Source organism: Myotis brandtii, unplaced genomic scaffold (assembly GCF_000412655.1).
Source record: "Myotis brandtii unplaced genomic scaffold, ASM41265v1 scaffold43, whole genome shotgun sequence".
NCBI classification, from domain to species: domain Eukaryota; kingdom Metazoa; phylum Chordata; class Mammalia; order Chiroptera; family Vespertilionidae; genus Myotis; species Myotis brandtii.
This window is the reverse complement of record NW_005366455.1, coordinates 120200-143043: the sequence shown is the minus strand read 5'-3', so window position 1 is coordinate 143043 and position 22844 is coordinate 120200. Positions and strand designations below refer to the sequence as shown.

The following is a 22844-nucleotide window of genomic DNA, read 5'->3' as shown; positions in this document are numbered from 1 at the left end:
AGGGCACATAGAATGCACTCTGCTTAGTGAATTTAAAGTTGTTGTATTTCCATGATTGCAGTTAAATGTTGGTTATAAATTGATAGGAGTCTCATAAAGATTCAGACAATGAAAAAAAGTTCAAACTCGTTTTGAACTAGGTTTGATATTTAGAATTAGACACTAGAAATTTTATGTATTCCGATGTCCAATTTACATTTTAATGGTGTCTTTTGAGAATATAAAGAGTTGTGTTATTACTTATAAGGAATCTGTTCTGCATTTTCATGGAATATTTTTAACTACTTATACATTTTTTTGTTGTTGTTTCCATTCATTAGAATGAGGCGCTGGACTTTGCGAGATCTGTGGGCTACCCCTGCTTGTTGAGACCTTCCTATGTTTTGAGGTAATATCTTGCTTTCCAAACAATGATTTAAAGATGAAGAGATAGAGAACTGCATGCTGTGTGCTAATAGCAATAGGCTCTGATGTCTAGTAATTTGTAAATCCATCAACAATCACAAAATCAACACAGCCAAATTGAGGACCTATGCACAGTCTTTCAGTTTAATGCTTTTCCTTCAGGAAGTGGCAATAGGAAGATACTACAGTCCTCTATCTTAGAAGCATGGCTTCAGGCATCTTCTTGCCAAACTGTGGGAGGATAATTTTACATTAGAGAAGAGGACAATTAGAGAAAAAACAAACCAAAACAAATGTGAGATAGCTTTCCTCAGCATCTGTTTTCTATTACCTGGAAATGACAGATTATTTTTGATTGTTGTCAGCACCTTCTGATGGTGCCTCTGGTTTGAATTCTTGAGTTTTTGAGATCACATTTTTTAAATAGATGAATTATAATGGTGAGGGAATGGGCAGCGAGGATCTTTTATATTAAACCTTGAAACTAAGACCTATCATCAAAGGAGAAGTTGTGAATTATCACTTCCTCTCTTCAGATGTTACCACATGTAAGGAGCTACTTCACTGAACAGGGGATAATAAGAGAAACAACAATTTGCTGTGCACAATTTGAAAGTGTAAATGGAATTGGAGATGGGATCCTTTAAAATAATGAAAAATTTCAAATGAGGTGGAAAACTTTCCTTTTTATTCAAATGACATTTTGTATAAACCACAGTCCAGTAATACTATTCCTTTGAGATATTACTGTTAGTTTAGTTTAAACACACAAATATTTAAGGGGGGATTGCAGAAAGCAGCTTTGACTATTGCATTTTCTTTCTCATCTTTATCTATATCTTTGTTTTAGTTTCCTATACTGTGAATTATCAGTGTTATAGCCTTAGTTTTCCTGTCTTAAATAGATAAAGAAATTGAAAGCTCTTTATGCAAAATTTTGCAATAGAGTAGAAAAGGTAAAAAAATTACTACTTTTAAACATGGAAGTAGAAAGTAATGTGTTTTCCTTATTTTCCCCCTCCTCTTAGTCTTCCTTCCATTCCACTTTGAAAACGTCAAAATTCAGAGTAAATAGATTTCAGACAGCATTCTTTCTGAAATATTTAAAAAGGACCCAGTTGAATACCTTTCAGTCACATACTATACATTATATTTTCAAATGTTACTAAAAAAGATTCTTGTGTAACCTGGTTGAGATAGTAGTCTGACCTGTTTTGGCTGGGTAATGAACTCTGAGGAAACAGAGTTAGAGAAACGAGATCCTGAGAAGAAACTGTTAAGGTTCAAGAATGAACTGGAACCACTAGAGTGAAAACAAGTAAATCAGCAAGGACAAACGTTGGGGATGTGCCATCTCTAGAGCTACCGTGGTTTTCTTTGGGCAGTTATCTTAGGTCTAACACCTCCCTCCTCCCCTGCTTTAGTGACTTTTTACTTTGGTCACTTGTTCTGTTGATTTAATGGAGTAAAGTCTCAATTTAGAAAAAGGTATCTTTTTATTTATTCCGGACTAAAACTAGAGGTTTCCTAGAACCTTTCTGAGAAGCAATCAAGTCTAAGATGCTCTACTTCCAAAGTGGTAATGAAACTGACCTGTTTTTCTCCACCTCTTTTCCTAGTGGGTCTGCCATGAATGTGGTATTCACTGAGGATGAGATGAAAAAATTCCTGGAGGAAGCCACTAGAGTCTCTCAGGTAGTGTGAAATTTCCTCCTGTTGATACCTACCTCTTCTGCTCGTTGCTACTGTATTTCATGTGTTGTTTTTCTTTGCACACGATGTTGTTAGGATGGTTTTCCTTCTTCTTTTACTCACTAGTCTCCTACAGGTGGGGATGAAAAAAATCAAGTGAATTTACTTTTAGATTATTAGGGTGAATTGAAGAAGAGGATAACTAGTGCATATTTGATCACAATAGAGGTTTATATGACTTTAGACTCTAGGAGCTGGTTGGATAAACATCCTGTCTGATCATGAGTGAGATGCTGGTTAAGTGATCCCTGGACTCCCCAGCCTCAAGGGCTGCCCAACCGTGCTCATGAACCCTGATTTTTAATTCTCATCTTTGGAGAGACTTTGCCTTAGCAAGCTTGCAACTTTAATGGTAAATGCCTTCCCTCACCTGTTGATTTTTTTTTCACTTTGGTATATTCCATTTTAGTTAATAGAAATATTTGTAATTTTGTGGTGATTCTACCACCATCCTACACTAACACAGCTTTTACTTTCTCCTTTGGTGTTACCTCAGTGCAATCCATTTAAGATTTGCCCAGTGGGGTTATTTATTGATCTGCAGATCTTGTAATGCAGTGGGTGAAAGTAATGTTTTCCTTTTAAAAGCTTTCAAAAGCTAGTTGTGGCATAGATATAGATATAGATATAGATAGATAGATATAGATTTCTCTCTATATCTATCTATATCTATATCTAACCTATATCTATATCTATCTATCTATCTATATCTATCTATCTATCTATCTATCTATCTATCTATCTATCTATCTATATTTTGTGTGTGTGTGTGTGTGTGTGTGTGTGTGTGTGTGTGTGTGTGAGAGAGAGAGAGAGAGAGAGAGAGAGAGAGAGAGAGAAAGCACAACTTATAGAAAGGAGTTTGATGCTAGGTGAGTGGAATTTGGAGGGAGCTGAAGAGTGAAATCAGAGGCATTTCAAAGAGGAATAAAGAGCATGTGTTCCTGCACACATGAAGCTTGACCTCCCTTCTGTGTGATGGTTGCCCCACCCCCCACCCCCAAGGACATTTGGGCAATGAGGAGAGTGGATAAACATAAAGAGTGATAAGATACAAGAAGCGTAAAAAAAGAAAACCAAGTGGATTTAGAATTCACTTTTGTGTGAAAGTCAGATAACGAAGGACAGAATCTCTCCAATGGGCCAGTTTTCACTAATGTGCTCAGGAGTGAGACACTACCCTCTGTTGAATTCTCTGCCAACAGTCCTGTTGTACTCCCCTTTGGAGAAACCAGCAGCTAGATCAGCTGGTCTCATGTGAGTGATGAGGCAGGTATCCCCTCTCTTTTTTTGCCTGAACAGTGGATCTCATAGGGCTTCTACTTGTTAGAATATTTTTAAAAATATTTTTTTTCTCACTAGCATATAAATAGAATGCTTGCAGGACCAATGTGTTAAATAGAGATCCTGACTGAGCACTTTCTGGTGCAAGTTTCCCCATCAAACTATAACAGAATCTTGTATACTCAATGCAGGGACTCTAGAGTAACCGCTACCCCGCCCCCTTCAGTCACTCATCTATTTATGAATTTATTCATATTTAGCATCTGTTATGTAATGGTATTGTTCTCAGTAACAGGGTTTATATTCATCAAAAGATAGATCAGCCTCTGTTCACATGGAGGTCTCTCTTTGCTAGAGTCATCAGAAAATTAGAATTAAATACAATTAAATATGATGAGCATTACAATAGAAAAAGATACATGATTTTGAGGTATAGTGTATAGGTATTGGGTTCCAGTCCCTGAAGAAGAGATTTTTAAATAGATTTAAAATAGTTGATTCATAATTAAAAGATTTACATCGTGGGTGTGAGAAGAAAGAAAGAACAGCATTGTACAGACCCAAAAGCTGAGGAAAAGCATGCAGTTTCTACCATAGAAACTGATCAAACATTCACTATATGGCTAAGGCGCCAAGCATGGTGAAAAAGATAAGTGTAGGAAGACAGAGAGAACCTGAAACAACAATAACATATAATTATTAATAAAATACATATTTCATTCCGTAAGTTATCTGTAACTCTGGAAACAGAAAAGGAACCCCATGCTGCCCTCTCCTTAATCCCCTCCTTTTTCTAACTCACCTAGAAGTCTATATTTGAAATTTAAAAACTCGTGTTCGATTCACTGAGTCCTTAAACTTGGAGAAGCAGCCTCTGACTCGCTGTAAACAGAGAATGAGCCGTTCTTACAAAACAAGTTGGCTCGTGTGTTTGTGTAGTGCGAGAGCATTAAGTTTTTTTGCAAGTATTGCCCTGATATTTGCTGAAGGTACACGGCTTACTTGACAATACACAGATAATTTCAGCTAACGGTTCTGTCCTCCTGTTTTCCCTGGTGACAGGAACACCCAGTGGTGCTGACAAAATTCGTTGAGGGGGCCCGGGAAGTTGAAATGGATGCTGTCGGCAAAGAAGGAAGAGTAAGTACTTTATCTCTGTCTCCCCCATCCCTGTCTTCCCATCAAATATCATTTTCCTTGGCAGTTTTGAAACATAACACAGATCAGAGTTTACGATTTATACAAAACAGGTCTTTAATAATAATGGACAAGCTGCTCAGTCGAAATAATTTTCAAATTCACTGACAACTCTGTTGGTGTGTCATGGGTATCACATTTCCTATCTATCATACTGCTAGAGTTTCTCTTTGATGATATTCAAAATTAATTATCATCTGGTACTCAACATTCTTTTTGAATAGATTTTCTCTCTCATTTTCTTTTGTTTAAGTTTCCTTTTATGTTCCAGTGGATATTATAAAAACATCCAATACTTTTCTTTCAGAAGTTCCTAATTGAATCCTTAGTTTTTCTTCTCTCTGGATTTTCCATCTACCCCCTTTTTAATAAGGTGATAAAGGCAAAACCAAACAGACTAGGGTGGATAATGATAATAACATAAAATTGGCTTACATATCACGTCTCAGATTGCTAATGCAATGAATGCATCCAACTTCAGGGAGAAACAAAAATGTGAAGAATGTATTCCTTCAGTATGCTAGTTGTGTAGTCAGGAATTTATGATTTATCTGGCAATATAGGAAGTTATGTTTTAAGAAGCCCATGTCATTTTATTTGCTTTAAGAAAACATGAAAGGTTGGCCTTTGTCTTCTACTGTGCAGATGCCACAAAACACTACTGAAGATGTAAAAAAAAATTGTCTTCTAAATTAACAGTTCAAAATGAGGTGTTTTTTTTTTGAAAAAAAATCTATATAATAATGGTGACTTCTTACCACAGAATCATATAATCTTAAGTGGAAGCATCCTTAGGAATATTTATTTTAACCCCACACCCACCAAAGATGAACATTTTTTTTCACCGCATTTGGGAAGGTGGCAAAGGTTTTTTTTTGCTATCTCACATATTCCTTCTTTGAATGAAGGTGTGCTTTCCTATAAATTTTTCTCCCTGACTTCCTGACGTCCAGAATTGTAGATGTTTTGTTTTGAGGGTTTTTTTTGATATCTCACATATTCCTTCTTACTTTTGTAATAGTTTAAATATCTGAGAATGAGTTATAAATAAGAGGAATGTAGTCATACCAGTGGAAGTGGGGAATATAAGACTGGCTTAGAAAAATTAATATTTTTGTTCAATTTTGTGCTGATAAAGTTGGTCTGTTGGTCTGATTTGGCTCCAAGTTGCAAGATAAGCTCTTGCCCTAAGGTTTTCTCAGACAGGGACCACTACTTATCATCCTGGCCTACCTCTTTTGGAAATTTTCCAAGTTATTCACATTATTTTAACGAGTCACATTCAGAAATGGACAAAGTACTTCGGATATACAATATTTGCAAAGCTCAGTTGGACTATTGCCTCCTTATTTCTGGACACTGTAAAAAATTAAGTGCTTACTATGCACTAAATATCATGCCAGACACTCTATACGTTTTCTCTTTTATCCTCACAAACATTCTATGAGACAGACACTACTGTCATTTCCATCTTATCAGATCTTGCCCAGCTCACAGAACTGTAAATGACAGTGGGACTGAGACTCAGATGTCACTGTGCTTTAAGTCATCTATAAATATGATAAGCACATTGTAGCTATAGGTTAAGTCTTTTACAGTCACCCAATTATTCTCCGAGACTCTAAGCTTTATCGTTTCCCAAAGACACACATTATTAACATTCTGGTTATAGTGATTGAGGCCATAAATATTCGACTCTGACAGATAAAAGTTCAAAGTCCTGACTTGGCCCCATAGTAGTCACATGTACTTGAATTATTTTATTCTTATATTACCTTAGTTTACTCACCTATAAAGGGGACAAGGATATTGTCCTTTAACTTCCTCCCTCTCTCAAATTTCAATTCAAAGATCTCTTGATCTTTATACCTGAAGTGTTCTTTCTGGTTCACCTGTTATGACATTTACCTCGCTGGCTATTGATCTCTCCCATCTTCTTTTCCTTTTCAGTGTCTAAAACCTAACCTGGAAGGAAGAGATAAAGATATCTCCAGTGCCTCCCAAATGCTTTCGTTTTCTATCTGTTCTTAAACATCAATAGGAGTTGGTTTAGTTGTCCTCTTTTCCTATTATTTATACCTGTTCCAATCAATGGGAGAGGGAGGTATGCTCTTCACCACTCTCAGGCTCCCCTTGAGGCAATCTGTCACTGCACAGGGTGGCTTGACAAGTCTACTGTGCAGCTCCTTCTACTCTGCTCGTCGGGGACTTGGCAAAGAAACCCGTCAATGCTCGAGGCATCTTTCAGAATCAAAGGGGTGGGCAAGGCAGTAGCTTCATTGAAGTAGGTGCCTGACAACTCTTTCCAAAATCTTCTCTTGGCCAGGTCATCTCCCATGCCATGTCTGAACATGTGGAGGATGCAGGCGTCCACTCAGGAGACGCGACTCTGATGCTGCCCACACAAACCATCAGCCAAGGAGCCATCGAAAAGGTCATCATTTATAAATAAAAGTCAAAGGGGAAAAAGCAAAGATAAAAACATTTTTTTAAAGCCAGATAGCAATATAGGACGTGATCCAGGCAAAAGTTAATTATGAGGGGAACTTCCTTGCTCTGAGTTTGCTCAGTATTTTGAAGATAACAGTTCCCTTCACTGCCTTTGAAGCCTGTTTGGTAGTGTGCTAGCCCAGTGGTTCTCTAACTTCAGTGCATGCTATGACCACCTGGGGAACTTATTAACGTTCAGATCCCTGGAATCACCCCAGTTTCTGGTTTTGTAGTTCCTGGCAGAGCCCCCAAATTCACATCTTTAACAAGTTTCCAAATGATGCTGTTGCTACTGGTCTGGTGACCACCTTTGGAAAACTCTACTGCAAATGATGCTAATTAATGTTTGAGAGCTACTTACTCTCAAACATGGTGAATAGCATATAAAGCAATGTCTCCTGGTTAGAAGCAGGTATGCAGCAGTCCTGTAGGAGTCTTCTGGAAGATTTCACTATTCACCCCTAACTCCACCTAAAACCAGAACTCTCTGAAATGTCTTTTTTTTTCTTTATTGATTAAGGTATTGCATATGTTCCTTATCCCCCCCATTGCCCTCCCACTCATGCCCTCACCCCACCCTCCAGCTCATGCCCTCACCCCACCCCCCGGTGTCTGCTTATATGCGTGCATACAAGTCCTTTGGTTGATCTCTCCTCCTTACCCCCACCCTCCCCAACCTTCCCTCTGAGGTTTGAGCATCTGCTCGATGCTTCTCTGTCTCTGTATCTGTTTTTGTTCATCAGTTTATGTTGTTCATTATAATCCACAAATGAGTGAAATCATGTGATATTTATCTTTCTCTGACTGGCTTATTTCGCTTAGCATAATGCTCTCCAGTGACATCCAAGCTGTTGCTCCATTTGACCCAGTGATCCCACTCTTAGGAATATATCCCAGGAAACCAGAAAAACCAATCAGAAAGTATATATACACCACTATGTTCATAGCAGCACAATTTACAATAGCTAAGATTTGGAAACAGCCTAAGTGCCCATCAGCAGATGAATAGATTGAAATGTCATTTTATACCCCTCTTTTAGAACTACTGCTTTAAAGACCTTCCCAAGAATGAAGACTGACTCAGTTCTCGTGTATTCTTAGAGACTCTCATATTAGTTCTTGCAGATGTTACTTTAGTCTTCAGGTATTTTAGGTCAGGCTTGGCTTTTTTAGTGAGTCTTTCCAATAACCCTGACATCAGAATCTAGGCAGGCCTGTCTGGCTGGCTGTACATTGGGTGTGATTCTGAAGGCCTTACCTTATTCTAGAATGAGAAGTTAGCAGGATGCTTTATAATACCAGAGGCATCAAAGAACAACATTCCAGGGACATTGAAGCATGCAATTGACTGACCTATTTCAGGGGTGGGGAGGGCCAGGAAGAGATTAACCAAGGAACTTCATATACAGACAATAGTGTGGGGAAGGCATGGGGAGGGAATGAACAGGAGCAGGGTGAAGGGGGTCAATGGGTGGAGGGAGAAGGGGGACATCTGTAATACTTTCAATGATTAAAAAAAGAGAACATCCCCGGATTTCAAATGTGCTTCAGTTTCTCTTATCAGAATAAATGGCTTCAAGAGCTCTGATCTTTCCAAGTCTTTCAGAGCTCAATATGCCATGACCTCTACTTCCTTTAATAACCAGTTAAGTTGCCAAACCACTGTTGTAAGTGTAATGAATGAGGAGTTCTTGCTTCTACAGTTGGGGCCACCTCTTATCTTGGGTACCTTCTGGCCCTGGCTATAGAAATTCCTATATGTGACATGCAAGCCCTCCCTGCAAGGAAGAACTATTTCCTTCTGCCCATGATATCTACCCTTGCAAAGTGCAGGACAACAGAGAAGCACATAAAAGAAATCTCTCTGGTCTCTTTGCAATTTCAGGCCTGCACTTCTCAGAAAGAGGGTCTTTAGATTAATATAGAGTTTGGTCTCAGTTTCTGGTCCTAAAGCAACTAAACTGAAAGATTCCATTTAGCCCTCAAAGTGAAACCAGAATATATTTGTAGGTAGATAGGAGAATTTGGCAGAGAAATAATTCTGTAAATTATTTGCTTTTCCCCCATGGTATTCTGGTGTAATAATATTTAGCACACATTATTATTTTGTTAAAAGAAGCCTAATAGTGGCTACTACATTACTACTATTATTATTATTATTATTATTATTATTATTATTGGAAATGTAGCTCTCTATAAAGAGAAATTAAAGACATACAAATTTAGGATCTGTAACTTTTGGGGAATTTATCTAAGATATGCTCTTAACTCTATATTATTGTTCTTTTGATTTAGGTGAAGGATGCTACCCGAAAGATCGCAAAGGCTTTTGCCATCTCTGGCCCATTCAATGTCCAGTTTCTTGTCAAAGGAAATGATGTCTTGGTAAGAAATGCCGAAGTGTGAGAGGAGAGCACTGCTGTGTTAGATGTTGTTGGTTTGTGTCCTTCTAGTAATCTTCCCTGTGGACACAACACAGAGCAAGTGAGACCATCTGCTGCTGTTAGTAACTGGGTATAGGACGTTCACAGTGTATAATGCCTGCCTAGTTCGAAAGCACAGGCTCTTGGCAGCCCTGATGTGTCAGTCACAGCTTTGTAAAGCACTCAGATCCATTGGAGAGATCACTGTCTGCCACCCACAGTATAGTATAGATGGGTACAGTGACTACCATAAAGTAATCAGAACATGACACGTGTAATAGTCATACATTACATGCCCTGAAGTGTTGCTTTACTCTTTTCCCCAAAATGAAAGCTGTTTTTTATGCCATTTAGCAAAATATAAAAAATGTTAAATCAACTAGGTTAGTCTTAATTAATTTAGTCTATTTTAGTTTGCCAATCAGTAAACAGTATTGATTCAGCAACTGCTATGCAAAGTCATATGGTGGTTACAAAAATTTATAAAACACAGTCTCCGCTCAAAAATATCTTTAATTTAATGAGGGCTAGGAAGAAGATGAATTTGTAGAAAATCAGCCCAGCTGGCGTGGCTCAGTGGTTAAGCCAGGGGCTCATGATTCAATTCCGGTCAGGGCACATACCTGGGTCTTGGGCTTGATCCTCTGTATAGGGTGGGTAGAAGACAGCTGGTCAGTGATTCTCTCTCATCGTTGATATTTCTATCTCTCTCTCTCCCTCTCCCTTCCTCTCTGAAATGAATAAAAAATATATATTTTAAAAAAGGAAACCATAATATAAGTTAGAGTACAATAGCTGCTAGAAGGGATGTACAAATGAAATGGTATTGGCATCACAGAATAGAGAGAGCATATCCACTAGAGTGCATGTGTTTGCATGTGCACAAACGTGCACACACACATATGTGCATGAGCATGTATTTGAGTGTCATTTGTCTGGTTGTTTGGTTTGAAGTGGATTATAAAAGATTTCAAGGAAGATTTTGTATTTTGAGCTCTATCTTAAAGAATGGCTAGAAGGAAGTTAGAGAGGACATCACACATAGAACATCTATGAGAAAATTCGGCACATTTTAGGAGATAGTGACTAGTTCAGTTCAGGAAGATCATTTTTTTTCTAGGGAAAGAGTGCAAGGTAAACTGGAAAGTAAGACTGGGGCCATGAAAGTGGTACAAGATAACACAGAGGGGCATACTGAGACAGGAGGGTAGAAGGCCTTCAAGGATTCCGCCTTAATCTGATGGCCAGTGAAAATCCAATGACAGCTTTCAGTAGTGATGTGGGATTATCTGAGCTTGCATTGACATCAGTCCGTCAGCAATGCAGGGCAATGGAACTGTGGAAAAGGAAAGAAAGTCAGAGTTAAAGTGACTAATTGAAAGCAAACCAGTTAGAAAAGTGCAAGCAGTGGGAGTAAAGGGAGAAGCTGGCAAAACAAGGGCTGGTCCCCAGTCAGGAAGAGCTGGAACCCAATTGCTGGGGAGAACATTAATATTGTTGTTATTAGCTCTCACCATCTTGGTCTTCTTTTGAATTTTGTTATCTTTGTAGGTGATTGAGTGCAACCTGAGAGCTTCTCGATCCTTCCCCTTTGTTTCCAAGACGCTTGGGGTTGACTTCATTGATGTGGCCACCAAAGTGATGATTGGAGAGAGCATCGATGAGACCCCTCTTCCAACACTGGAGCACCCCATCATTCCTTCTGACTATGTTGCAATTAAGGTAACATTTGAAAAAATGTATTAGTCATTTTTTTAAGTTCCAAGGAAATGAAAGGAACAAGTTTTCATCAAAAGAACCTTGATATTTTATGAACCTTCTCACTAAAGTGCTGGACTGGAAAGTTAATGATATTTCCTTTGAATATGTAGTGAAGATGCACTACAGTCAACTTTATGTAAACCACTGTGCATTTCAAAATAACTTTAAAACCATTTAGAACTGAGTCAAAACTGACTAGCTGAGTGAATTATAGACTACGTTTATGAAGCTGATGCATGATGGTGCCAGTTTAGTTGGTAAACAGAAATCATGGATATATAGTGTTAGGATGAGGCTTGAACTGAGCCACATTTGAATTGTGCCAAGACTTCAAGAATGCATGAATCTTGTAATAGTCTTTCTCCTGTGGTGTTGGTTAAATTCTTGCCACCTTGGTCACTGTTGCTTAGTCTCTACTTTCTTTAGTGGTACAGTTTTCCCACTTGAAAACTTGAGATAGCAGTTGCACTGTGAGAGTGATGAAGTTGCCAGCACCTTTATGAAGAGTGACCAAGAAAATTTAAGGGTTGTTCACTAATTTCATATATATGTGTATCTCATATTTTAAAAATATATTTTTATTGATTTCAGAGGGGGAGAGAGAGAATCATTGATTGGCTGCCTCCTGCATATTTCCTATTGGGGACTGAGCCCAAAATCCTGGCATGTGCTCTGGCCAGGAATCAAGCTATGACCTCCTGGTTCATAGGTCACTGAGCCACACCAGCTGGGCTATATGTATATTTATAATGATAACTCGTAATGAAGCCATTGTACTTCTCTAGCTGCTTCCGGGTACCCATGTCCAGAGCATTTATAATTGTGACTTTAGCTACTTTAATGGACAGGCATGAGGATTAGTGAGATATTATATCAACATACATGAATTTTTTAGCTGAAGCACACATGAAATTAATTTATATTGAGTAATTGACATATTTATGTGACACATGTTTTAGATGCCTTCCAGAGACTTCCATTCCTACATGTACTAGTGAACTCAACCACAACTGTGTTACAGTGGAGACTCTGACTTCTGACTTACACAGTGGAAGCCTTACATTGAAGCTATAAATAAAAGTTATTTATTAATCTTACTTAAGTTAGTAATGTAGGATGCTTGGATTTTATAGTGCACTGGAATAGAATGTCACTTTTTATGTTGGGGAATGGTAGCATTTTAAACCTGGAGACTATGACAAAACATAAATCATTAAATCATTAAAGCTTTCAAGGGAATACACACACACACACACACACACACACACACACACACAGAGAGACTTGTGTGTGTGTGTGTGTGTGTGTGTGTGTAAATTATTTTGAGACCAACAAGGTCCTGAAAAATATTTTCCACTGAAGATTCTATATAAATTTCAAATTCATGTTTCTTTATTCATAGACATAGGAATATGTATACACATGAAACAATGTATACATATGAAACAATTTCCCACTAAAAATAATATTGATGGGTAGATATGCATTTTCAAAATGTACTGTATCTTTTAGTTTACTTCTTTCCTAGTTATTATTGAATATGAATCTACTTTTTTCAAATTATTTATTTATAGTCAATCTTAATATAGCCCTGGATAGGTAGGTAGACATCAATAGTTGAGGGTATTGAGAAGCTGGAGGGCAGGAATGTATGATAAGTTGACTAAAATGACTCAGTAAAATGACTCCAAGTTAGAATTCCCATGACAATTCAAAGGGTGCCTGAATCTAAGGAGAAATAGTCTAGACTAGATAAATGGATATATGCAAGAAATAAGAATTCAGTTCTTAGTGAGTTGCACTGATAAAAATGAATGAAAAGGAAGCACTCCTGTCTATGTTCTAGTTCATATGAAAGTTCTGAGCGAAAGTGTTTCCAAGCAGATTGTTTTTCAAAGCTTTTTAAGAGGTGTCAACAACAGTTTAATATCTCAGAAGTCAGCTTACAGACAGACATTTCTGGCAAGGTGGCTTCTTGCAAGTTCAAATGATCAAAACAAGAAGAGGAATGTTTCAAAAGCCAACCAAGAAAAAAATGTGTTTGAACTCTGTGTTTGGGTAGACCAATGCCCAATAGACTTCGTTTGAAATCACTCCAGTAAGACTCTGTGTAGGCCAGATTAGAAACATTGGCTTAGACTGGTCACAGGGGCCCTATTTACAGAAATAATTTGTGATTATTTAACCCAAGTTTTTGGCTAAGAGCTCAGGAAATTCTTGGAACAGAGTTTTAAAGCCATTTTTCAAGTCAGATGCTTGGACCAAAGAGATTCTTTTTCCATGTCTACCATAGCCTAAATGAATTGTGTGAGAGATGATTCACTTAATATATTTTTTCTCTCTTAGTCCTTTTAAACATTTCTCACATGCTTTTTCCTCCCCCTTATTTCTGACAGGCTCCAATGTTTTCCTGGCCCCGACTGAGGGATGCTGACCCCATCCTGAGATGTGAGATGGCTTCCACTGGAGAGGTAACTAGTTAATGATAACAAACACTTTCATTAAGTCTACTTTGAAATTTCTGGTTTTCTGTTCTGAATATAGTAAAGTAAGTTAGTAAATAGTAATGGGGACACAAACTTCTGTTATTAGAATAAGTCTGAAAAGGGCTTAAGAATTTTGAGCTAAAGAAAAATCTTTTACTTTTGGGGACCAGATTCTAAAATTAACATGTGAATATAATACATGTATTTCTAATTAGTTTCCACATTACACATTGAGAATAGCTTTCAAATATCTTCTGGGTCTTTCTTTTTATTTTAAGGTTTTCAGGTCTCTCTGAACCCCTCCCCCCCATTAGATCAGTGGATTTTTACTAACAAAATGTTAAATAGATGTGCATCATCAGAAAGATCATGGTCCTAAATATTGTGCAACATGCAAATATATGCAAAATTTTAGAACGACTTTCAAAGCAACTTTAACCTCTTGGGGATTATCTAAAAACTATAATGGGAGTGGCCACTGGATGTCCCTCTTCACTTGTGTTGGGACTCTGTCAGCTGAAGGTTTTTTCAAGAATGTGAAATGTGTTTCTTGTAGAGAGCTGTCAGATTCTAGAAAGTTCCCTACATGTCAGTGTCAGGACATTTTATGAATCACCTAGCTCTTGACAGACTCACCAGATACAACCTTCACATTCTCATCCATGCACGCAGGACTGTCAATATTAGACTGTGAGGCATCATTGCTTCCTCTTGGTATTGAGGAAAACCTGAAAGGGGAAACGTTTAATTGCAACAAATGCGTGATGTTTTATATGGTTGCCTGGTTACGAGCATGGTCTGCAATGAGGAACCATGTGAGACAGGAAGGCAGGCAGTGAGGAATAAATGGCTATCTTGTTTGTATGTGGATTGACGACTGTATTCTCTTAGCTCCTTTGCTGCTTCTTTTAATTTACTAGGTGAGAAAACCTAACATTAAAGCAAGGGGCCTCCATTCCATTTCCAGTCATTGAAAGAGACTCTCTTTGGGTTTATCTTGAGCCCATGGTCCCTCAGTAGAGGGGCTATTTTCAGCTGGTCCACGGCTCAGATCAGGGAGAGAATGTTTTCCTTCATGCCATTTGCTCTGGTGTGGCAAATCCATTTTCAGTGCCGAAGTCCATTCTTCCTCCAGACGTACATTATTGGTGTTGTTGAATTATGGAAATATGAAAAAATTAGAAATTAGGCTCTCCCTTTGTTATATCTGTTTCAGAAATATAAAAAGATAATTCTTCTTCCATTATTAGAGTCATATTTCCAAGTGTCACTAAGTCTGATGTTACGAGGTCTATTGTATAAGCAAAATCTGAATAATAATTCTAGCTTAGTGCAATGTCAATTATGTTTCAAAAAGACATTTTCAGTGTTCAAATGGCTTATTGAGGGTGGAATGAACCTTTAGCTCCTGGTCTAGGTAAGGGCATTTTATTTTCCTTGTGGTGAGGTAAGGATATCGGTCCTAATCTTTACTTGAATATCTGACTACTTCATATGTTTTTCGGTAGAAAACTGCTGAAACCTCTTATGTGCTGTTGTACTTATATGCACTTATGATGGGATGGCCCAGGTTCTTTCATTAGAATTTGGGTACCATTAACTTAGGTCCCATTAGGCCAGAACTTGACCAAAGAAAATGTTTACTGTGGAGTATACAGGGTGGGGCAAAAGTAGGCTTACAGTTGTTCATATGGAAAATAATACAATGGTTAATAAATAACAATGCGAGAATAAACTCTGTGTTTCATGTACCTGCAACTGTAAATCTACTTCTGTCCCACCCTGTATATTGGTGGTCAACTGAAGGTCAACGTGATTTGAGAACTTTCCTTTCATAGTAAAGGAGTCATTTGCTTAAAGAATGAATTTAGCCATCAGTGTTATTTACTATAATGGTGGTTCTGTACCTGTGCCAAATGATGATGTGCATGGCAGAATCTACTCCCATCCTACTCACATATACCGCTTGTTCTATAGTTATGCTGGCCATGTGACTTGGAGTTATATTGTAGTACAATTATGGTAGATAAAGCCTCTATATATTGTAACGCTATATGTTAGTTTGGAATTGTTTTTTACTTATGGCTGAAAGTTTCAGGGCTAGCAGTATGGTATGTAGGTTCATTTTATGGAAATTATAAAAAACAAACAAACTCCTTTGAGATTTTCATGGATTTATTGAATTGCTCAGAAGGCTTTCTCATACACTGTGTGAAAGGACTCCTGAAGGATTGATCAGCAGTTATGCATTTGTGCTACTGACCTGTGAATTCATGCACTGTTGCATAGCATACACAGCATACACTGTTATTTAAACATTATGTCAATTTAACATTTGGTAACTCACCGCATTATGGACCAGAAGCTGTGATTTGTATCCAAATAATTCACGGTAGAATCCAGTTATGTTGTTCCGTGGAGTGCTGTTGGGTAGAGAAAGAATTGCTTATTCATTCATTATGTTTAATTAAAAACATAAGATACATCTGCCCTGGCCAGCCTTTTCATCCCTGAATTCCGATTGCATGGGCAATTTAATAAAACCTGGCAAAGGTATCTATGAGTATAGTGCTTTCCATTTGTAGTTGTTTTTTGGTAAAGGTGGTTGACTATTTGCTTCCTTTTATTTTATTTTTTTTCATTTATTCTTAACAGGTTGCTTGCTTTGGTGAAGGTATTCACACAGCTTTCCTAAAGGCAATGCTTTCCACAGGATTTAAGATACCCCAGAAAGGCATCCTGATTGGAATCCAGGTACGTGGTCTGTGGTTGTATGCATGCCAGTGGGCACATGCTGGAAATGGCTGGGGGCAGGGACCTTACTTATGGTATCGAAGAGGGAGGTTAATTTGAAGTTCCTCTAAAGAAAACAGCAAGTTATAGAGAGAGTGGTCATTTTTCTCTATTTGTTCCCTGATTTTTGCCTTTTTCCACTGCAGTGGCCAATACAAGTAAGCAGATAAATGAAAAAAGACAGAGAAAAAAGTCTCTAGTGAAAGGGTATTTGTTCTGAAAGGAATTTAGGGTGCCTTTGAAAGGAATCTCCTTTATTCCTTGGTTGCATTTTGTCTATATGTTTTACTCTTAGTTTTCCTCCTTAGCCTTAAACATGGGCTTTCCAAAAGGTTGGGTCTTCCCTCTTCTTTCTCTTTCTATGTCTGTGTCTATCTCTAGCTCTTAACTTTCCCCTTTTCTAGCTCATCTATGTATACAATATCCATTCTCCTGTCTAAAACAATCGCCTTTAAATCATAGTCCTCAGCCACCTCATATTTCCAACAGTCTGGTCGATACCTCTCTCTGGTCTCTCAAAACTAACACATCTCCCCAATATGAAGTCATATTGTCCTTATCTTGACCTCTGTTCCTTCCTTTCTTACACTCATTCATTCACATTTCAATTTTTATTAAACGTCAAAAATTCAAAGTTGAAGAAGATGGGGATTATTTGAGAAATGTTCTCAGCCTAGCTCTCCATGACTGATTGTACTTAAAGGGCAGTGACTTCATGGGCTTAAGAAAATCAGCATATCCCACAGAATACCATGGAGGTTCTTCAAATATTATTATTTGGTAAGCCTTCTAAGTCAAAGCAGGGTGCCATAATTATAAGTGAATAGCTTCATATAAGGAAAAGGGCCTCATTGGTTTATTATTCTAGGCCAAATATCAATCTTACTGCAAAATGGTAGTCAGGAAACTTCTATTACCACTCCTTGGAATAGTTATTGCAAGAATGTAAAACGTGTTCTGTTTATAAATTTCCTGAAAAATACTAGATGCTTCCGAAGGGTCATTCTCTTTCTTTTGAGAGTAGTAATTCTTGGATCCTTTGCAAACAATAGCTGGTCTTATATATCACCCCTGCTGTACTTTTAATAATCTCAAACCCTGCATGGTTACATAAAAATCATTAAAATATAATTAGAACAGTACCAGGTATTCTCAAGCCAGTGGGTGATTATTATACATGCCATCTCATTAGGGTGTCTTAATATCTGCAAATTAGACCCCAGAGACTGGATGGGTAGTGGCCTTGGAGAAGTTTCTGCAAAGAGTAACTTGGGATTTTGCTTTATAAAGGTGCCACGAGGGTGAAGGTGAACAGTTAGAGCAGAGACTAACAAGATGACTTGCTATTGCAAATCTTAATGGCAGTTTAGAGACACATCCCACCGTATGAGAGAATCATTACGTTATAAATGGGTATTAAGTATTATTAAGTTGCAAGTGTGAGAGTTTTTGCCCAACTTCCAGTTATGGCTTAAAGTTTAATGTGAGACCTGGGGGCATTCAGCGGAAGACCATGCCCTTAATCCCCATCTTCCCAACTAATCATATAGTGCTCACATTTTAAAATACCAGTTTAAAAAGGCAGTGATGTATAAAATTGTGCTTTGTTTGGTTCTAGTGCTGCAGGGAAATGTGAGGTAAAAATTAATTTGATCCCTATAAAGTATTTGTGCAATTTTGGCATCAGGGAACATAATTTTTGCTTTTCAGGGGAAAAAAGGGGAGGGGTTGGAGAAAAAAGAGTTTTCTTAAGCAAGGGATTCTGTCCATTGGGCTTCTACCTTTCCATGTACTCTTTTTTATTTTTAACGAAATAAATGCTCCAGCAGCTACATGAGTTAAGAACTTTCTCCCTGTGCATGAGTGCATAATGTTAGAGATTTAAATATATATGTATTTTAATTACAACGATACAAAGGAAATATTTAAAGAAATATTTAATAAAATATTCACAGCTGTGCTAAATTTGATCAGCATGCCAGTGGTTCTCAATGTTGGCTGCACATTAGAATCACCTGGGAATCTTTTTAAAATCCTGATTTCTGGGCCTCATCCTCTGGAAATTCTGTTTCTTTGTTACTAATGTTGTGGCCCCCATTAGTAACAAAGAAACAGAATTTCCGGAGGATGAGGCCCAGAAATCAGGATTTTACAAAGATTCCCAGGTGATTCTAATGTGCAGCCAAGGTTGAGAACCACTGTCAGCCTTCAGAGATATATAAGAATCACTTCCTGATTTACTTTATATGTGAGGCAAGGAAAGCTGCCATCACCAACAATTAACGCACAGACTCACCATTATTATATGAAAGGCTTTCACTGATAGTGATTTTAAAAATATGTAGTCATAAATTTAACACAACAATATGACAGAATATATTAACTAGAGAGTTACTATCCAAAAAAGTCACCTGGCATTTCTTAGCTAGAATGGGACCAAATCTAATCAAACTTTTTACCCAAACTTCATAGCAACTGTGGGCAAAGTAATTAGGGTTCCATATCTCAGGATACACTGTACTTTTAAATATCATTTTACTTAACATGATTTCACTAGGTCAGAAGAATTCATATACACTCAGTCGAATATGTAGTCAAAACTTAAAAGTATCTAAAATATAGAAACGAGGGTTAGGGCCAGTAAAAACAAGGGGAGGCATTTAGGTGAGTTATATAACGAAGCTTTAAGAAAGAGAGTCCACAACTGCATTTGAATTTCTTAAGACAACCATTGATTTAGCTTGGGTGTGGCCATCACTCAGTTAGTTTGCCCCATCATTCCTTCATGTGTAAATGGGAAGGATGGTCAGTATCTACCGCATTTATTTGAGGCAAAGGCCTTCTTTTCTCTTCATCTCTCCACTTGGACCCATCTGCCTGCTATGAGTAGAACAATTTAATTGAAGAAACCTTAATGTATTATTAATATTTTACAACAGGTTATAAGATAAAATTAGGGGGAAGAGAACTACGGATAAAGGTAAAAGGGACTCTGAGCCAGGAAGCATTTTTCTTATTGTTGGTGGTTTAATGTATATTTTAAATAGTAATTATTACTAGTTAATATCAGCCTCTTCAAAACATTTAGTAAATAGTTTTTTTTGGGGGGGCATGCATACACTCATTGGTGTTATTGTAGTCTTCTTAACATTTTTTTTTCATTTTCCTTCTTTTTCCCCTGTAATCCTTTACACACAGATCCCTGTGTCTGCCCTTCCAAGGTTAAATCCTATGAGTCAAGTTACCCAGGAAATTTGAAATATTTATAACATCAACCGGGTGTAACTAGGGCTTTGGAAAAAAAATCAGGATTTAGATTTTGTCAAGGGATCCTTGTCAACTTAACTACTACATGCACGCAGTCTCTACCAAAAGGCTTTCTATAGGCATGGATGCTAATATAAGAAAAACATAACGCAGGTTTATATGGGAACAGAATCATCTTGGATTCCCTTGTAGTGTTTCCAGCCTCTTTCATCCCATCAGGGTTTATTTCTAGTTGCTAGGAGCAGGCAATCTGCCTCGTTTTGAAGTTTTCTGGAACACCCTTTAACGATAAACGATTTACTCTAGAGTAGATCAAGAGCCCTCGCTGTTTGTTCCCCTCTGATTGGGCTATTCAGCGTTGCTTGTGGAGAGGCGAACGCCATCCGGACAGCTGCGCTTTGGCATCAAGCAGAAACATAAAGCAAGCATTTTATTTGAAAAAGACGACTCCGAGTGACTTGAATAACCTTTTATCTTCAAAACAGAATCATTAGGAGCAACCATAGAGTTGTCAATCCTGACGCCCCTGTAGGGTCCACAGGCATCGCACAGGATTAGCTTGGCTTTTCTGTTCCGTGGGCAGAAGTTGGAGTAATGTGAAAATGATAATTGGAGGAAAGTATAAATATTAAAAGACTTTCTTATAAACATGTTCCAGGCAATAAATCAGCTTGCACTTCTCACCTCTAGTTACAAATGGTTTCTTACCCAGGTATTTCCAATCAGCTATTAACTCTGGGGCCGCTCAGATGCAAGCTGACAGCTGTAATTTCTTTTTGTAGAGAGGCTGTTTCATGTGTCACAAGTGTTCAATACACGTTGGATAGAAGTTTATAATGTGGCTATGAAAGCCAACACCCCGGACCGGGAGGCAGAGTGGTTGCCTGGCTGGGAACTGCCAATACTGTCATGTAGGATATTTATCTTTTCCAGCACCGGAACAGCTCCATAATGGGGTTCTGACTGGTGTCTGCAGACCATAGAGGACTGGCTGACTTATTTGACTTTAAAAGGGTGAAGAAAAATTTTACATCCTAGCACTCCTCCCTCAACATTTTCCACTGTGTCTTTGGCCAAGGATAGTGCCTTTTCACCTCAAATTATAAAATGAGAGGGAGATGGCCCTCCTGTCTCCTGTGCCCTCCTATTCCTAGACTCCAGTGTGTCTCGGAATCACCAGGAGGGTTTGCTGAAATGCAGATTACTGGGATCCATGCCCAGCATTCCTGATTCTGTCGATCTGGGGTGGGGTATAAAGTTTCATGTTTTAAACAAATTTTCAGGCGATGCTGCTTTCCCAGGGGACCATATTTTGAGAAGCACTGTACTTAAGAAATGGTATTTTTAGGAAACTGTTTCAATATTATATTATCACATGACCACATATTATCAGTGACTTGTACTTAAGAAATGGTATTTTTAGGAAACTGTTTCAACATTATATTACCACATGGCCACATATTTTGCTAGAGGAAAATTGAAGAGATTGAGAATAGTTTGTTCAGTTCATGGTTAATCTATTCATTAGTCAATAAGTGTTTGTTGGATACCTTTATGTTGTGCCTTCCAATGTACTTTGGTGCTTACTTAAGTCTGTTCTGTGTTACACACAATGTAATGTTCCAAAATTCAGAATATTTAGAATATTTCATGTATATTTTCTATATTTCAAGGAACTTTAAACATGAAGAAAACCTAAAATGCCATCTAATTCAGTCCCTTACATTCTGCGCAGAATCAAATGTGAACAAATGAGTCCTATTCTTCTGCTAACCTGTTCTTAAAGCGACTGCCACATAGCTCATTAAACTGCCCTAACACCAGCTTACAGTTCTCTGATTTTATACTTTTTTTATTTTATTTTTTATGTCTAGCCATGAGCTTCTTACAGCTAAGCCCATTTCTTGTTCTTTGGTCCTAAGCAGAAGCGGAAAGCTACTTTTCTGGGCATGGTTACAATTCGTGTTCTAGGCTGTCATGAATAACCCTGCGCCTGCCTTAGCTTGAGATTCATCCAGTTGCATTTATCTTTTCTATTTTCTGATAGTTTCCTGTCATAAAACTGCTGTTCTGGGAGTGAGAGGGCCGGGATCTGAAAGAATTCTATATTTGAACAGTCTTTGGGGTCTTTTCTTAGGATTTAGATGTGTTCTCAGAAAGCCTCTGCAAGTAAATATTAGGAGGTTTTTTGGGGCTGGACATTATCCAAGTTGTGTAAGGATTTTGCCATGTTTTGTTATTATAATTGATAGTTTCTCTAAAGTTCTAAAATAAAATTATATCCATGATTTTTTCAACCATTGCTAATATAATATAACCATTACTAATGTAATAAATAGATTATAAACATTTACCAAAGTAACCAAATTAATGCCGTCTGTGTATAAACTTTTTACAAGGGAAAACAGCCAAAATGCTCTCATTTAAAGCAGAATAGGTGTTTTAAACTTTGTATACTGTTGCATGCTTGTTACTATATACTCATGTTTATGAGCTCAAGGTCATGGGCCCATTCTTTTACTCTTTGCCTTAGAGTAAATGCAAAAGTGAGTTCCATATGATTGACTTATTGCAGGGTGCTTTGCATGATGCTAGGACAGGCCTCCTTACTGAAGGGCAGTTCAAAGTTCAAATTTGAATTCAGCAATTAGAACGGCTTGAACAGGCAAAACATCCAGCAAGGCGGACTTGGCATTGAGCTCCTAACCGAGGTGTCTTTAAATCCTCCCTGATCAGAAAAAGGATCGGTGCAGAACTGAGGTCTATCTGTATCTACAGACAGAGATTAAGTGGATTAAATAGGGAATAGAGGAATTTGAGGGCAAGGTAAAAAGCAAGAAAGCAGAGAGTAAGACAATGTGGATGGAATTTTATCTATATTGGAAAATAAATAAGCACTCCCACTTGCTATAGGACAGTGGTTCTCAACCTTGGCTGCACATTAGAATCACCTGGGAATCTTTTTAAAATCCTGATTTCTGGGCCT

General features: G+C 37.8%; 1 protein-coding gene and 1 long non-coding RNA gene across 2 annotated transcripts in view; both read left to right on the top strand.

Moving 5' to 3' along the window:
* Positions 1-22844, top strand: part of CPS1 (carbamoyl-phosphate synthase 1, mitochondrial) — a 111656-nt gene that overhangs the window by 84614 nt on the left and 4198 nt on the right. Inside the window, exons 27-34 of the mRNA XM_005874179.2 lie at positions 321-388; positions 2025-2100; positions 4504-4581; positions 6965-7072; positions 9424-9513; positions 11103-11273; positions 13709-13783; positions 16454-16552. Coding sequence (XP_005874241.1) covers positions 321-388; positions 2025-2100; positions 4504-4581; positions 6965-7072; positions 9424-9513; positions 11103-11273; positions 13709-13783; positions 16454-16552 — 765 coding nt within the window. The remainder of the gene's footprint in view (positions 1-320; positions 389-2024; positions 2101-4503; positions 4582-6964; positions 7073-9423; positions 9514-11102; positions 11274-13708; positions 13784-16453; positions 16553-22844) is intronic.
* LOC102261898 lies at positions 18510-20279 on the top strand. Its single transcript, XR_314043.1, has 2 exons — positions 18510-18572; positions 18757-20279. It is a non-coding gene; the product is annotated as an uncharacterized LOC102261898 (long non-coding RNA).